The sequence below is a fragment of the Budorcas taxicolor genome, chromosome 22 (assembly GCF_023091745.1).
Source record: "Budorcas taxicolor isolate Tak-1 chromosome 22, Takin1.1, whole genome shotgun sequence".
NCBI classification, from domain to species: domain Eukaryota; kingdom Metazoa; phylum Chordata; class Mammalia; order Artiodactyla; family Bovidae; genus Budorcas; species Budorcas taxicolor.
In genome coordinates, this window is record NC_068931.1 from 35,559,270 (window position 1) to 35,577,104 (window position 17,835).

The window sequence follows — 17,835 nt, forward strand, 5'->3', positions numbered from 1 at the left end:
ACACAGTTCACTCTTACATATCCAGTTCCTTTCATCCTCGATTTCCACAATGTAATTCCATTCTAAAAGAAGGTTTATAGAAGGATATACAAAGGAGGAGAGTGGTTGCCTCTGGGTGGAGGAAGGACTAGGGCATTAGGAATATGGGTCTCTGAGACAGAGGGCATATTTTACACTGGTGTTTGAAATTTTCATCCTTTGCATATGACTTTCCAATATTCATTAATTAAATCTTTCCCTTGAAAAACATGCCTACATGCACGTAATACTATTTTAATAAAACAATTATTTAAATTTTTCTCTATCTGAAATTTTCAGTATTGCGATTTGTAAAACTACATAGAAATATTCCGAAAGGGGGGGAAAAAAAACCAACACAGTTCCAAAACTCAAAAGAGAATTCCAGGATTTAAAGTACCCCTCCCCCCCCAAAAAAAAGATGTACAGAGGAAGGGGAGGTTTCTAAAAGGGGCGTTTCATTCAAAAAACCTTTTGCGGACAAACTCGTCCCCATCTTTAAACAGCTAGATTTTTTAAAAAATGATATTTCAGTGGGATTTCCCACCTCCCGCGCGAAGTGGAGGGAGGACAAATTAAAACGTGGTTTCTGTCTTCTCCACCCGGGCCAGAGGGCCGCGGTGGTGGATAAGGACCTTGCATCAGTCACGCAACCGGAGGAAAGGAGCCGATCGAGTAGGTGTTTCGCCGGGCTCCGTCCGGCTCCGCGGGCGAACCCGGCTCTGGACCCGACGTGGGCTCGGGCGGACTGATCCGCCCCATGAAGTGCGTCGGCACCGAGCGTTCGTTTTTCCCCGGAGCCCGGAAGCGGGACTGAGGAAACTGATGAACTTTAACAAACCGCCTCCGCATCCCTCGCCTCCCTCCCCATCCCGGCCCTGCACACACCGCTCCGCGCCGTCCGCTCGCGTCAGGTCAGCTGTCAACACAACCCTTTGTGTCTCCGTCGGCACAAGCACGGTCCCCAGCCCCTCTCAGAGAAATTCGAACGATGGCCGGAGGACGCGCGCGCGCGCGCCCGTGACCGAGTGACATTTCGTGCGGAGCCGAGCCGCCCGGGCACCCCGGGCAAACGCCCGGCCACCGCCGGACGCTCCCAACTTTCCACCCGGGGCTCGGCTCTCTCCATCCTCGCGCGTCACCTCCGCGCCTCCCTACCTGCCGCCCCCGACCCCGCGCCCGGGAGACGCCCCTCGGCGGCCCGCGGGCTCCAGGAGACGCTCCCGAGGGGCGCTCCCCGCCTCCCTCAGCCCTCCGGCACGGACTCCCTCGCTCCCGCCACAAAGGCGGCGGTGACAGGCCTCTGGCCTTGGGGCGCGGACCGCACGGACTGGGTCTCCTCGTGGGGCTTGAGGCTGGCACGGGCGCCCAGCCTCGCCGTACAAACGCAGCAGCGCTCACGACCCGCGCTCCGCCGGGCTAGCCCTCCGGAAAAAGTCAGCCGCGCGCCGGCCTGCGCAGGCAGGGTGTGCACAGCCCGCCAAAGGGCAGCGGCGCGCGCTCGCGCCCGGCTGGCCACCTCTCATCACCACCGCCCCCGCGCCCCGCCGCCTCCCCGCGCCCCGAGTCCCCACAGCCGCTCACCTGGCCCTGGCAGCGCGCGAGGGCCGAGGACCGGGGGTGGCCCTCGCCTGGGTCGGGGCTCGTCTCCCCACCCCCAGCCGGGTGGCGGCGCCGCGCTCCGCTCGCTCGGCCGCGTTCCTCCGAGGAGCTAGCGCCGCCGCTGGCTGGCGTCTGTGTGCGCCGGGCAAGCCGGCCGCGCGCCCAGGTCCCCGGGGCGGAGCGAGGCGGCGGCCGCCGCGGCCGGAGGCGGATTCCTCAGGTGCGGCCCCTCCCGCTTCCCCGGGACCTCGGCGGCGGCGGGGACCCCCGGGCCCCCCCCTCCGCCCCGCCTCTCGGCCGACCGCCCTTCCAGGCGCCCCCCTCCCTGACTCTCGCGGAGTGCAGTGGGGAGTGGGCTCGCGGCCCCCCGCCCCGGGTGAATCCTCTCGCCCGGGGGCTCGCGCCTTCATTCCCAAACTCACACGGCCCCCGGGGGGGGGGGGGGGAGGGCGTGTATGTCCACTGCGGGGAGTGGAGAGGTCTCCTCGGGAGGAGGACTGTCCCCCACAAACGCCCCCGGGGCGGCTGACGGGCTCAGCCGAGAAGAAAAATTATTTTCTCGCCGATTCCACCTTCATTCATAGAGTGCTTTCGCCTCGCTGCGGGATTGCTTTCTCTGTCCGCTGGACGGCGGCGAAAGGGCCCTAAGCGAGAGCTCGAAGTGGGCGATCGGGGGTCGAAACCCTTCGGCCTTTTGCTTGAAGTGGGGCTGGGGGTGGGGCGGGGACGGGACGCGCACAAACCCCAAGTGACACCCCCCGCTCCGCACGGGGGCTCCGGCCTGATCTTCCTGGACACCTCCCAAACAAGCACGCTGCCTCCGGCCGGCAAATCTCGGCCGGGCGCCGCCTGCTCGCCCCCAGACCCGAGACTTCCCGGGCCGGGAGGGCTGCTCGACCGACCGCGGGGCCTCGACGGAGCGGCGGGGGCAGAGCTTCTGCAGAAATGCTTGGGCCCCGTGGAGACAGATGTGGCTCTATTCTTCACAGCTGGTGGGTTTTGTGATTAGAGCTAGAGCTCATTTATTTTTAAAACGGTCATTGTGGCCAGAGATGCGACTAGACGCCTTTGCTGGATGGCCCACACTGGAAGAAGCCGGTCCAGGCTGGATGTGATGGGAGAGTCTAGCTAAAAGCTGATCTATTTGAGGTGCCTTTGGGGCCAGCATAGCCCGGGGTAGGTCAGCCGATGGGTGGCTGTGGGGAACGGACCGCGGTGCCAGGCCCCGGGCGTGTTGTTTATCAGTCTTGAGAAAGGTATCATTGTCAGTTCCAGTTTAAAGATAGCTTCAGTTAAAGCAGATCTCATAAGATCTCTAAGTCAGTACGTTTTGTTTGCTCGTCTTGCCTTTTTTTTTTTTTTTTTAAGAACCGAAATGCATTTCCCCCTCCCCATTTCTCTTTTGGTCCATACAGAGGGAACTGACTGGAAGACAATAACTCAGGGCATAGTTCAGTTGTGGCTTGCAAAAAGTAAGCGATTTGTTTGTGATTTGGATTTATCTTCTCTTCCTCCTCTACTGGGAACACAAGCCCAAGTACCATTTTTTTTAATCGTTTGTTCCATGTGGGAATAAGGAGTAGATATGTTTTTTGCCTTGCTTTACAATTGAATCCTCATTGTCCCGTCTTTTAAAACACATAAGAACACTTTTCTTTGCCATGAGAGTAGGAGCCATGTCTCTCTCAGTCCCGGTCTGTAATGCCACTGTCCTAGATCTTGCACACAATACAGGCTTAGTGGATGAGATCAATGCGGTTTTTAAATAACTACAATACAGAAAGGTGCCGCTGATTAGCAGCATTAAAGCTCAAGGTATCAAAAAGGAATCAAATGTCAGTTCACAAACTCAACCTGAGGACCGGCCATATATGTGGGAAAAGTGGTGAGTAGAAACTTAACATTTCAAGTTCACCTCCGTGCATAAAAACTAAGCTCCTGAGAGGTTAAAACAAGTGACCATCTTTTGAAAAACCCAGTCTGTCACAGGGTTGGTCCAGTTGAGGAGGGGAACACCTTCCATTTTAAAGATAAGGAAACAGGGAACAATGAGCAGCCTTCATGTAAAACCACAGAGCAGTTTTCTCTTAGTTTAGTTCAAGGACCATTTGTTGAGCATCAAACACACTAAACTCTGAAGATGTGAAGGTGAATTTGGCACAGTTGCTCAAGAACCTTAGACCAATATTACAGAGCTCTGGTATTCATTCTCCATTCATTCAACAAATATTTATTGAGCACCTACTGTGAGCCAGATGGCGAAGTGAGAACTGGTAATTTATCAGTAAACAAAACAAGTCCTTAACAAGGTTAAAAAGTTAGTGATGGCAATCTATCTGTATTCTGGTAGTCTGAAAATGTTTCAGGATCTCCTTCATTAAATAACACTCCCTTGCTTTGAATTTATTTGTGTATATGTCTTGTCTCCTTTTTGAGGTTTGTGGATTCCTCCTCATGTCCAGTAGACTTCTGTGATTATAAAATATGACAGAATCAGGACTTCTCTGGTGGTTCAGTGGCTAAGACTCTACACTCCCAATATAGGGGGCCTGGGGTTCTATCCCTGGTCGGGGAACTAGATCCCACATGCCACACCAAAGAGTTTGCATGCCACAACTAAAAATTCCACACACTTCAGTGAAAGATCCCGCATGTTGCAACTAAGACCCACCACAATCAAATAAATAAATAGATTTAAACAAAAAATTGTTAATAAAAATATGACAGAGTTAAGGGTGAACCCTTTAGAGTTAAGGTGAACCCTTTGGACCCATGGTTTTGAATCCTGGCTCCAAGGCTTACCTATTATGTAACCTTGACAGTGTTCCCATTTGTAGAATAGCATCATGATAGTATGCACCTGAGGGAGTAGCCGTGCAGATTAAGACAATGCACAGTGCCGAGCTGACTATAAAATGTTAACTCCTATCATCTGTGAATCCCTCCTCTTCTCTGTAACAATGATTCCCAAATGCTTCTGCAGAGATTCACTGCATTAGAACCAAGTTCAGTGAAACACATGACTCATAGCAGTCAGGATCCATAGAAATGACGGATTCCTTCTTTGTGATAATTGGGAAGGTCCTCCATCTGAACGATGGGGGACATTCCATGATTACATCCTGGTTCTGCCCTCAAGAATGAATACCCTTTTGCATTAATTTCTGTGCCCCTTGGCTTACAGTCTCTTCCTTGTTCATTATCCTTTATGCCCACATCTGAAGTGGTCCTTGGGAAGTAAGCCCTCTTTGGAGACAGTTTTCACAACCCATATCCTGTTGGTACAAGTTTGGGGTCCTGAGAGCTTATTTACAGTTAGTTTTTTACAACTGGATTTATGATTTGGCCACACAATTCGCTCATACACTTAGTAGGCTGTTGGTTGATTTTAGTCACTAAGTTGTGTTCAACTCCTTTGTGACTCCATGGACTGAAGCCCGCCAGGCTCCTCTATCCTTGGGATTTCCCAGGCAAGAATACTGGAATGGGTTGCCATTTCCTACACCAGGGGATCTTCCCGGACCAGGGATCAAACCCATGTCTCCTGCATTTGTAGGTGGATTCTTTACCAGTGAGCCACCAGGGAAGCCCACATTTAGTAGACTTCATATTTATTTGCTTCCATTGAGTTCTATGTGCCAATAGTTCCATGTAAAGTTCTTTTCTGGACATTGTTTCTAATAATTGATTTCTTTGCTGCCTCACCCTGATCCTTTCTCTCTAGGTTCAAGTTTGAGACTTGGTGACTCACCATCTTGTATACCATCATAACCAGTATCTTCCATGAGGAAAGGGGGTGCTACTTTGCTACTCAGTGCCAGTTCACTGGCGTCACTACCTAATCCCAGCCTCCACTCTGCCACCATCATCCTAAGAGGGTCAGACCATTATAGGGAATTGAACGGTGGTCTCTCTAATTCCAGATGGGATGTCAGTTACTGATGCTGAATGATCCAGATCTCCACTTTTAAATATGAACAAAGTCCTCACTCTCTCATATTTTATAATCACGGAAGTATACTGGACATGATGAGGTATACATAAACCTCAAAAAGGAAGCAAGACATACACACAAATCTAATAGTCATGAAAAGAGAATCCACTATTTGAAAGAAGAGGACCAAATTAGAGCAACTCCCACTCACTAAAATGGAATTAATGCAGGAAATAGAAAACTTTAAAAAAAAAATCCTGTTCAGGTTCTTAACTGAAATTTAAAGAGTGACAAGGGCAAGTAATTGTGAAAATGGAGCATCTAAAAGCTAGAATGTCCTCAGAATTTTTTTTAAAAAATAGATCAATGTTTAAGTTGAAAAGATTATGAAAGAAGTTAATAGGAAAATAGATGCTACTGAATACTGAATTAGTGAATTATAAGACCATATCAAAAAGTCCTTCTGAGCATACTAAAAAGATAAACAGAAATTGTGAAAGAAAAGATTTTTGTAAATATTAAAAATATATCCAGGAGATCTAATATTTATATGTTAAAAGTTTTAGAAGCAAAAAAAAATGGAATAGATATTGTATTTTACAATACTTACTTTGTAGTATATGAATACTACAAGATATGTAGACTATAAAACATCATTAAAAGAAATTAAGGCTTAAATAAAGGGAAACACAAGTGTTGTTGGAGTCTAAGAGTTAATATTGTTATGGTAGCTGCTGCTGCTGCTGCTAAGTCACTTCAGTCGTGTCCGACTCTGTGCGACCCCATAGACGGCAGCCCATCAGGCTCCTCCGTCCCTGGGATTCTCCAGGCAAAAACACTGGAGTGGGTTGCCGTTTCCTTCTCCAATTGTTATGGTAGCAATACTCCCCAAATTGATCTACAGATTCAGCACAATTCCTGTCAGATTCCAAAATTGTTCCTTTCTTTTTTGAAGGAATTGAAAAGTTAATCCTATAATTTAGGAATTGTATGGAAATGCAGGGGATTCAGCCAAAACAATCTTTCTTTTGTCATTTTTTTTATTGTGGAAAAAAGCACATAATATAAAACATACTATTTAACCATATTTAGCTGTATGGTTCAGTGGCACCAAGTACACAAAATTATCTTAAAAAAAAAAACTTTTTATTTTGTGTTAGGGTATAGCTGATTAACAGACAATGTTGTGATAGTTTCAGGTGAACAGCAAAGGGACTCAGCCATACATATATACATGTATCCATTCTCCCCCAAACTCCCCTCCCATCCAGGCTGCCACATAACATTGAGCAGAGTTTATGTGCTATACAGGAGGTCCTTGTTGGCTATCCATTTTAAATATAGCAGTGTGTACATCTCCACCCCAAACTCCCTAACTATCCCTTCCCCCAGTCTTTCCCCCAGCAGCCATAAGCTCATTCTCTAAGTCTCTAAGTCTAAGTCTGTTTCTGCAAAACAATCTTTTTAAAAAATAAAAATTTCAGACTACAGTTTCCAATTTCAAATCTTATTACAAAGCTATAGTAATCAAGATAGTGTGGTACTGGCATAAAGACATATAGATCAAAAGGATAGAATTAAGAGTCTACAAATAAGCTCATGCATCTATGGTCAATTGATTTTCAACAGGTTGTCGATACAATGGGGAAAGAATAGTTTTTTCAACAAACAGTGCTGGGACAACTGAATATCCACAAGCAAAAGAATGAATTTGGACACCTGCCTTACAGTAGCTATAAAAATTAACTTAAAAGGGATCTTAGATCTAAATGCAAGAGCTGAAACAACAAAATTCTTTTCACAGAGTTCTTCGACATTGGGTTAGATAATGGTTTCTTAATATGACACCAAAAGCACAAGCAACAAGGGAAAAACTAGATACATTGATTCATAAAATTAAAAACTATGTGCATCAAGGGACAGCATCAAGGAAGTGAAAAGACAACCCACAGTATGAGAGAAAATATTTTCAAATCACATATCTGATACGGACTTGTTATCTAGAATATATAAAGAACTCTTGCAATGCAACAATAAAAAGACAAATAATCCAATGAAAGATAGACAAAGGATTTGAATAGACATTTCTCCAGAGAAGACGTATAAATGTCCAATAATCATGCAAAAAGATGTGCAGCATAATTAGCTACGGGGAAACAGAAATCAAAATGACAATGATATATCATGTTATATCCACTAGGATGGCTACATTTTTTTTTAAAGTAACAAGATATATAGAATAGAATGTTATTCAGCAAGAAAAGGAACAAAATTCTGACACATATAACAATGTGGATGAACCTTAAGACATTATGCTAACGGCAATAAACCAATCACAAAAGGACAAATACTGTATACACAAATACAAACACACTTATATGAGATACCTAGAACAGTCAAATTCCTAGAGACAGAAACTAGAATGAAAGGTAGTTGGGTAGGGGATGAGGACCCTGAAGCGGGCACGAGATCATGGTGGGTTGTTGTTTAATGGATACAGTTATGTTTAGGGTTAAGGTTAAAGTTTCAGTTTGGGAAAATGAAAAAATCTTGGGATGGATGGTGGTGATGAATGTACAACAATGTGAATATCCTTAATCCCACTAGAATGTACACTTAAAATGTTTGAAATGGTGACTATGTTATCCATAGTTAACCATAATAATAAAAAAGAGATTTAGAACATTTTTTAAGCTGTAATAACAGATGTTGGTTAAGCTATAATAACAAATGGAGCCCTTATATATTGCTGATAGGAATGTAAATGGTATAACTCTGTGGTAAACAGTTTGGCAGTTCCTCAAAATAGAGTTATAATATGATCCAATAATTCCATTCGGAGATGTATACCCCAGAGAATTTAAAACATATATTTGCACAGAAACTTGTACATGAATGTTCACAACAGCATTATCCATAGCAACCAAAAGGTGGATACAATGCAAATGTCCATCAGCCAATGCATGGATAACCAACATGTGTCCTATCCATGCAATGGAACACTATTCAGCAGTTTTTTTAAAATGAAATACTGATACATGCTCCAAAATGGATGAAACTTGAAGACATGCTAAATGAAATAAGCCAGGCATTAAAGGTCATATATTGTATGATTCCACTGATGTGAAATATCCAAAATAGGCAGGTCCATAGTGATATAGGAGGTAGACTGGGCTTCTCAGGTGACTCAGCAGTAAAGAATCCACCTGCGGGTGTAGGAGACGTGGGTTTGACATTGGTATATGCATTCTTAGCATTAATAACAATAAACTAAGTGAGCTAGATTTCCTTAGTGAAAGACAAAAATCTTTGAAACAAGAAAATGTAACTATATTCTCCTTATACATTAGACCCAAAATAAAACAACATGGAAATATTGAAAATAAATGGACAGGCTATTAAGGTTACAAGCACATGTAGAGGGGGAAAACAGTAGCAATATAAAATCAAAGTGAAATTCATGATTGAAAAGTAAGTATCAAGCAGGACAATAAAACCAATTTACTTGGAAGAGTAGCAGACATTTATTATACACTCACTACATGCCAAGCACTCAACTGAGGATTTCCTAAAGTAATCCTTACACTTTGGAGTGACTGTAGCTCACACTTCCATTCTGCAGATGAGGAACTAGGCTTAGAAAGATTAAGTGTTCTCAGCATGTGCCACACAGCAATAGATGGACGCGGAACTCAAACCCTAATGTGCTAATTCCAAAGTGTACGTTTGTAGCACCAAAATATTTAAATATATAACGAGTGGGGCTAAAAGAAGAATTTGTTTAAAATTTTTTAACCCATTTCTCAAAGAACTGGATAGATCTCATAGACCAAAAATAAATAGAACAGACAATTGAGGGACTTCCCTGGCAGTCTAGTGGTTAAAACTCTGTGCTTCCAACTGCAGGGGGCATGATCACTGATTAGGGAACTCAGATCCCTCGAGCCCATGCAGTGGTGATTTGGGTAATGTAAGAAAACACATACCTGGGCTCCCCCAGTGGATCAGTGGTAAAGAATCACCTACGATGCAGGAACTGCAGGAGACGAAGATTCGATCCCTGGGTCCGGAAGACCCCCTGGAGGAGGGCTGTGGGATCCCACTCCAGTATTCTTCCCTGGAGAATCCCATGGACAGAGGGGCCTGGCAGGTCACAGTCCATGGGGTTGCGAAGAGTTGGACACAACTGAGCAACTAATATGAACATGAACATATTCATAGAGTCATAATAAAGGCTATTGGAAACTTCAAGGAATTCCTTTCCTTTTCTGTTTCTTTCACTGATACAATTTGAGGGTGGGGAGGTATAATTTACATACCACATGACGTTAGTTTTAAGTGTACAACATAACGATTTCATACTTTTATATTTTGTGAAATGATCACCACAGTAAGTCTAGTTAACATCTGCAGGGAATTTCCTGGTTAGGACTCCATGGTTAGGACACTGCTAAGGGCATGGGTTCAGTCCCTGGTCAGGGAACTAGGATCCCACACGCCACGTGGTTCAGCCAAAAAAAAAAAAGAAATTGTCATCATACATATTGACAGAATTTTTTTTCTTGTTAAGAGGACTTTTAAGTTGTTCTCTTACCAACTTTCAAATATGCAATACAGTGTTATTAACTATAGTCGTCATGCTGTACATTATAGCCACATTGCTTATTTATTTTTTAAACTGGAAATTTGTATCTTTTACCCATTTTATCCATTTTAAAATGGATCCATTTTTTACCCATTTTATCCCTTTACCCATTTCATCCACTGCCTCCCCTCCCGTCCCCTCCATGGAAACCATCAACCTATTCTCTATATTCACAAGCTTGTTCTTTTGTGGATTTTCTTTTTTTGGTCTTTTTTGTTTTTTGTTTTGTTTTTGTTGTTGTTTTGTTCTCAGATTACACATATAAATGAGAGATCATTTAATATTTTGTTTTTGTCTGTCATATTCCACTTAGAATAACACCCTCAAGGTACATCCTTGTTGTTGCAAAGGGCAAGATTTCCTTCTTTGGGCTGAATAATATTCTGTTTTATATAGATATAGATCACATTTTCTTTATTCATCTGTCAATGGACATATATTATTTCCATATATATTTCCATATCTTGGCTCTTGCAAATAACGCTGCAATGAATGTGAAGGTATATATATGTTTTGAAGTTAGTGTTTTCATCTTGTTCAGATAAATACCCAGAAGGGGAATTGTTGGATATATGGTAGTTCTATTTTTAACTTTTTGAGGAACCTCCATATTATTTTCCATACTGGTTGTATCAATTCATATTCCCACCATGAGTGCACAGTGGTTCTCTTTTCTCCACATCCATGCCAGCATTTGTTATCTCTTGTCTTTTTGACAACAGCCATTTTGACAGGTGTGAGGTAGTATCTCATTGTGGTTTTGATTTTCATTCCCCTGATTAGCGATGTTGAACATTTTTTTCATGTACCTGTTGGCAGTCTGTATGTGTTCTTTGAGAAAAAGTTTACTCAGATCTTCTGCCCATTTAAAAATCAAAGTATTCATTTTTTAAAATATTAAATTGTATGAGCTTTTTTCATAGCCTGTGTATTAGGAATTTCTTAACTTTGTCGTTTCTCTATGTTTATTAGATTCTTTAGTGATTAACAGTAAACTCCTCAGAACCTAAGGACCAGGTTGTTGGCCTTTGGGCATCTGAGGACAAAGGAATTTATGGAAATTCCAAGACACCACAGTCAGTATTGTTAAAGAAAATGACAAAAGAATGCAGGGACAATGACAACATAAAAAGGAAAGACAAGAAGGCTACCCTTGGGGCCTCCTCCCCTCCCCCACACAAGAAAAGGAGAAGATAGGGAGCTGCCTGGGCCTAACCAGCAGCCTGGAAGTTTCTCTGGTTTCCCAACACCTGTAACTCCTCTTGTTCAGACAACTGCAGCCATCTTTTCGCCAGTCTCTTATATCTCCTCCCTTTGCTCTTGCGGTTTCTTCAGCCGACGTGCTCATTTACCTCATCTTTGAGTAACAGAGCTGGGACTGTGGGGGATTAAGGCCTCTGGGGTGCAATGTGTAAGGAAGCACTGCTTTCAGGAGCCAACCCCGCATCTCCACCATCCTGGGAGAGTCTTTCTTAATTCTGCACCCTGGGTGTACACTGAGCACAACAAGGCTACTCTGTCCTCGTGCATGCAGGCTAAGTCCATTCAGTCATGTCTGACTCTTTGCAACCCTATGGACTGTAGCCTGCCAGGTCCTCTGTCCAAGGGATTCTTTAGGCAAGAAAACTGGAATGGGGTGCCGTGCCCTCCTCCAGGGGATCTTCCTGAACCAGGGATTGAACCCGTGTCTCTGGGGTCTCTCGCGTCTCCTGTATTGGTAGGTGGGTTCCTTACCACTAGCACCACCTGAGAAGCCCCATAAATGGCCCTACCTGAGACCAGGTCTCCAACCTGACTTCCTGCTGCATCCCTCTTTCTCTCTCCATTCCAATCACGTGTATTACCCTCCCTGGTGTTCCCCCGGGCCATTCCTGCCTCTTGTCTTTGCCATTTGAGCTACCTAGAAATCTGTTCACTCAGAGAGTAGCGCATTTTACTTCTTAATCTTTCTCAGTTCTCTGCTTAAACAGCACATTCGCAGAAGCTATCTAACACAGCACCCTCATCACTACTGTACAGTTTATCCCTTCATATTGCTTTGTTTTTCTTCAAGGTGCTTATTACAATCTATATTTTATTATTATTTATTTGTACATTATATGTCTTCTCCACTAGAATGTGTGCTAATGAGGGAAAGGAATTTTGTCTGTGTTTTTCTTGGTGCTTTATCTTCAGCACCTAGAACGGTGATTGGCATAGGGTGGGAGCAAAATAAATATTCATTGGATAAACTGATGAATTCTGCTCAGTTTTATAGCTCGTCTTCATGATCGTCTTACCCATTACAAGCCTTTATGGTACCTGTCAAGATTTCTGCTTGTATTTCCAAGGCATCTATCATAGTGCCCTGCATTTCATACAAACTCCGTAAATGTTAAATTGAATTAAATCTACCTCTCTGTAACTTCTCCCTTAACTCTTATCCACCACACATAATTCTATAAGATTAAGCTACCTAAAATCTGGATCTGATCATGTTTCTGTACTATTATTGTAGAACCTCCAAGGAATTTTTTTCTGAATTTTTCATGAAACTATTGTTTTGGGAAATCTTCTATTTGTGAAATACAGATAGAGTTCATATGTGTAACTTAACCCTCACAATTACCCATAAGACAAACAATACTCTTGTCACTTGACATATGCGGAAACAGAGCCTCAGAGAAGTTTAGAACTTTTTCTAGGCGCAGTTATCTAACAATTGTCTGATCTATTTGATTCCAAGAATGCAGCTGTCACACTACATTTTGCTGTAATTTCTTTGGTATTCAAAGCCTTCCATAATATGATCCTTATCTGTCTTTTCAGTCTTGTTCTTCTTCTTTAGCCAGAAACTAATATTAAACCATAGAAATGTAACCTTCCTATGAGGTCTCATGTAAGCTAGTGGAAAATGGCAACTGAGCAATCTGTCAATAATAGGGACATAATTTAAAAGAAAATACTATTTCACTACAAGGATTGTTTACAAAATTAATATCTATAAGTTTAATTTGAAATACATAAAAAATCGACTGATAGATGGATAGGGCGATATTAATAGATATGTGACAAAACATGTACAGTAAAATGTTAACTATATTTATGAATATAAGCAATGAGAATATGGTTCTTCATAGTAAAATGTTTTTGACTTATGCTTCTAAATTTTTATAATAAAATCTTGTGAAAATGTATTAAACAGCAAGAAAAAATTTTATAATGAAGTAGTATATTTTAAAACATGAGAAAATTGTATATAAAAAGAAACTCTGTCCCTCCCCCCCCAAGAAAACTAATTTACTAAATTATTACTAGTAAATGTGTTCAGAAATTTTGATTTTTCCCTTGTGTACTTTTTAGCATTTTACAAATGTTTAATGAACATGTTATAACATTCAAATTTTAAAAATAAAGTAAAAATGCATAGTAAATTGCACCTTACAGTCCTACAATAAAATTAGCAGGATTCATGAGAAAGAATAGGAATCAACAGATAGAAGCAGGTAGATTAAATGGAGAATTGGCCCCAAGACTGCCTCTCTGCTTTGATAAATATTATCTGACTTACTTATAGGGCTTCCAGGTGATGCCGTGGTAAAGAATCCACCTACCAGTGCAAGAGACACAAGAAACTTGGGTTTGATCCCTGGGTTGGAAAGATCCCCTAGAGGAGGAAATGGCAACACACTCCAGTGTTCTTGCTTGGGAAATCCCGTGGTCAAAGAAGCCTGGCAGGCTACAGTCCATGGGGGTCGCAAAGAGTCAGACACGACGGAGCAACTGAACATGCATGCACCAGTTATTTACAGGATCACTCCCCTCCCTTTACCAAAAGGTATCTGCTATGAAAATACACCTATTTTCTTGTTTTCCTTGATGATCAAAAGGCCATTTCTAGTGGAACTCTTTCACACCCCTCTAGGTCCTACTGCTTAGAGTTAAACCATATCCACATAGGCCTTGACAGCAACCCTTCACTAGAACCCACTCTCTGTGTTAATGGAGGCTTCCCAGTCGTGTGGGGGTGAAGATTTGGTAAATGGATCTGATTTTTGTAAGAATGCATCAGATTCTTATAAGAATGTTCCTGGAATTCTGACTCCCTACTGTTAACATAAATAAATTCTCTACATCAACATGCCAAAATGGAGTTGGGCTTTAGAGCTAAGGTCAAGGGTAGGGTCAGTCAGCAGGGGTCTTACAAAACCTCAGAGGCTGTGACATCTCAGTGTAGGGCGAGTTTTTCCCTAACATAAAAGTGTTTGCAGATTCTTGAAACCAACAAACAAATGTGACTTCACATTTTTTTTTTTTGGTCTCTTTGAAAAAAAACCTCTCGCAGTTATCAGATGGCAAATTCAATTAAATAAAGCTCTCTAGGCTTCATTTAATTAAAAGATAACTTTTCTTAGACAGCTATTATTTTAATCAGGTAATTTTCCACCATATATCAAACAGAATCCATTTAATGGGCAAATTTAAACACAAAAAGTTGTCTTAAAGGCAGGATCTTTGGAGAAAACACTGGAGAATCAAGAAACTACAAAATTAATATCAAAAAAATTATTGGGCTTCAATTATATATTTGGCACAATTTCAGTGTTCTAGTACCATACAGATTTACCCATAACTACAATTTGGTTTGGATTACCTGAGGATGAAAGTGAACATGTTCTTCAAGTTTGCAATATATAAAAGTCACATGATTGGCTAATTAGCCCTAGCAAAATAATTGTTTCATATAGATCTACAAATATACATTTAGTGTACAAATGAGGACTCATAGCATTTTTTAAGCCAGAAAAGGCATTCTTATTTCAAATTAAGTTTTCAGAACACAGTCCTATGTGACATTTCATGAAAAAACAATATCATTTTAGAAAGAATAGAAATCCTTTGGCTAACTGATGCAAAGAACCAACTCATTGGAAAAGCCCCTGATGCTGGGAAACTTTGAAGACAAAAGGAGAAGAGAGCGGCAGAAAATGAGATGGTTGGATAGCATCACCGGCTCAATGGACATGAATTTGAGCAAACTCCAGCAGATACTGAAAGACAGGGAAGCCTGGCATGCTACAGTTCATGGGGTCGAAAGGAGTCAGACACGACTTAGCAGCTAAACAATAACAAATGGAGGATAAAACATGAACAAGATCCAGTCTCTCAAACTGTTCATTGTCAAGTTGGGGCAAGAAAGATATTCAGCTATTGTGTAGAAGACTGAATGTGAATGACATGTGCTCTAAGAGGTTGGAACAGAAAGCTGTGGGAACCCTGAGGAAAGAGAAGATATGGGCTTTAGAGAGAAACAATTTTTTATAGTCTTTTAGTGTCAGATCTGGAAGGAACTGGGAGAATTTTAGCAGGTAGAGAGATCAGTGTGGTGGATAGTCCAGGTAAAAGAATTGTGTGAGTTGAAGGCAGACAGGCAGAAAAACTATGTACTTGTCCAGGAAGGAAAGCATAATCTGATCTGATGGTGTACGCAGTGCAAGCAAGGAGTGCTGAGAAATAAGGCTGGGCAGGGAAGTTGAAGACATACCTTTGGATGACCTCAAAAACTCCGTTAAAGCTTTTGGAAAACAATGGGAAATGGTGAACTTTTTGGAGCCGGGTACTGGTATGACCTGACCTGCAATTTAGGAAGCTTATCTGGCAGCAATACATGAGTTGAATTGGAAAGAGAGAAAAAGAAGGCAAAGAAATAAGGAGGAATCCCATTTAATAACCCAGAACAGAGATGTTAGGGCCTGAACTTGAACAGGGTTGATGGAAATTGAAAGTTGGGGATAGATAAAAGACATTTCAGAGATAATAGTTAAACTGGCTTTTGTATTATTTGTTTTGGGGGGACTTCCCAGGTGCCTCAGTGGTAAAGAATCCACCTGCCAATGCAGGAGATGGGGGTTTGATCCTTGGGTTGGGAAGAGCCCTGGAGAAGGAAATGGCAACCCATTTCGGTATTTTTGCCTGGGAAATCCCATGGACAGAGAAACCTGGCTGGCAATCGTTCATGGAGTCACGAAAGAGTTAGACACGACTTAGCAACTATTATTTGCTTTTGCTTTTCTTCTGTTGGAAATTCTTGATGGGAACTGTGGCTTTAATTGGCTGATGCAGGGAAACCAGGTGCCAAGTAAATCATATTGGTTTGTAGCTTATGTATTTTTTTTTCAAATCAAGAGTTTTTATTGTCTCTTTAAAATATCACAACTGAGTGCTATCTTGTTGTTTCTGCAGCAGGATCACTGAGATCTTACTCATCACCCTGCTGAACTGTTCCTTTTTCAGAAACATAGATACCATCCAAAAATTTTCTGATATCCTTGTTTTTAACTGTGGTGGCTTGCTGAATCCAAGCAGCTGAATTTGACACAAGTTCAATGTCATTTCCTTCAAGAATCAACTCATCTTTCTGGGCTTGAGATACTGAACGGGCAACCCCTGGCCTCATTCGAACCCTGCGTATGTATTTTTCACCCCCAAAATTTCGGATTTCCACAAGAGAACCATTCTCCTGAACAACAACGTTGATGGGGAAGTGGGCATACACCAACCTCATCTTGTAACAGAAGCCCAGTGTAACACCCTTGATCATGTTCTGTACGTGACTACAGATTGTGTGAACAGTGGCCAGTTCCTTTCTGTTTCCCCACCATTTGTCAACACGGAGCCTCTTCTTTTTCTTTCCAAGGAGACTGAGTTCTACACTGATGTGATTGAAGTCCCTCCGCAGGGTGCCTCTGGGGCCCTTCACAATAACTGTCCGTCCCTTCAAGTTAATGTCGACATTTTCTGGGATGTCGACAGTCTGATTGCTGAGAATGGTCTTCATTCTCGCAGTAGATGTGGCAAAGAGTGTAGCTTATCTATTTTTAAAAAGCCAAACTAGTTAATAAACCTTGGAACATCGTAATGTTGGTACAAACATTTGATGTGCTCACATTTTCTAACATTAGAGTTATTTCAGTTAGCTTTTTTAATGTATAGCTACTGTGTTGTTGGGGGCTTCCCTGGTGGCTCAGTGGTAAAGAATCAGCCTGCCAATGCAGAAGACGTGGGTCCGATCCCTGGGTCGGGAAGATCCCCTAGAGAAGGAAAGGGCAACCCACTCCAGTATTCTTGCCTGGGAAATCTCACGCACAGAGGAGCCTGGTGGGCTACAGTCCATGGGGTAGAAAAAGAGTTGGACACAACTTAGCGAATAAACAACAACTATATTGTTAAGGAGTTTAAAAAAGAACTTAAGGATGCTTTATGTTTCATCATCTCATCATTCTCATGAGCCAAAATTATTTTTAAATAAATTAAGAGACAACCCCACAATTAACATCACACTCAGTAGTGTGATGTTAAAAAATCAGGAATAAGACGAGGATACCCACTCCTAACACTTTTATTCAACATAATATTAGAATTTGTAGCCAGAGAAATTAGGCAAGGAAAAGAAAGAAAAGGCATCCTCATTGAAAAGAAAGAAGTATCACTATTTGCAAATGACTTAATATTACGGAAGTCAATATTACATAGAGAAAACCCTAAAGACTCCATCAAAAAACTGTTAGAACTAGTGAACAAATTCAGTGAAGTTGTAGAATACCAAGTGTGTTAGTCTCTCAGGCGTGTCTGACTCTCTGCAACCTCATGGACTGCA

At 42.3% G+C, this 17,835-nt stretch overlaps 1 protein-coding gene across 1 annotated transcript; it reads right to left on the reverse strand.

Moving 5' to 3' along the window:
- Positions 1-16,437: 16,437 nt before the first annotated feature.
- Positions 16,438-17,034, reverse strand: LOC128067487 (60S ribosomal protein L9-like). The gene has a single exon (XM_052660521.1). The coding sequence runs from the start codon at positions 17,014-17,016 to the stop codon at positions 16,438-16,440; it is 579 nt and encodes a 192-aa protein (XP_052516481.1). The 5' UTR covers positions 17,017-17,034.
- Between the last annotated feature and the right edge of the window lie 801 nt (positions 17,035-17,835).

Bases quoted from the DNA above. Each gene is read 5' to 3' on its own strand.
- LOC128067487 (XM_052660521.1), bottom strand. From the start codon at position 17,016: ATGAAGACCATTCTCAGCAATCAGACTGTCGACATCCCAGAAAATGTC.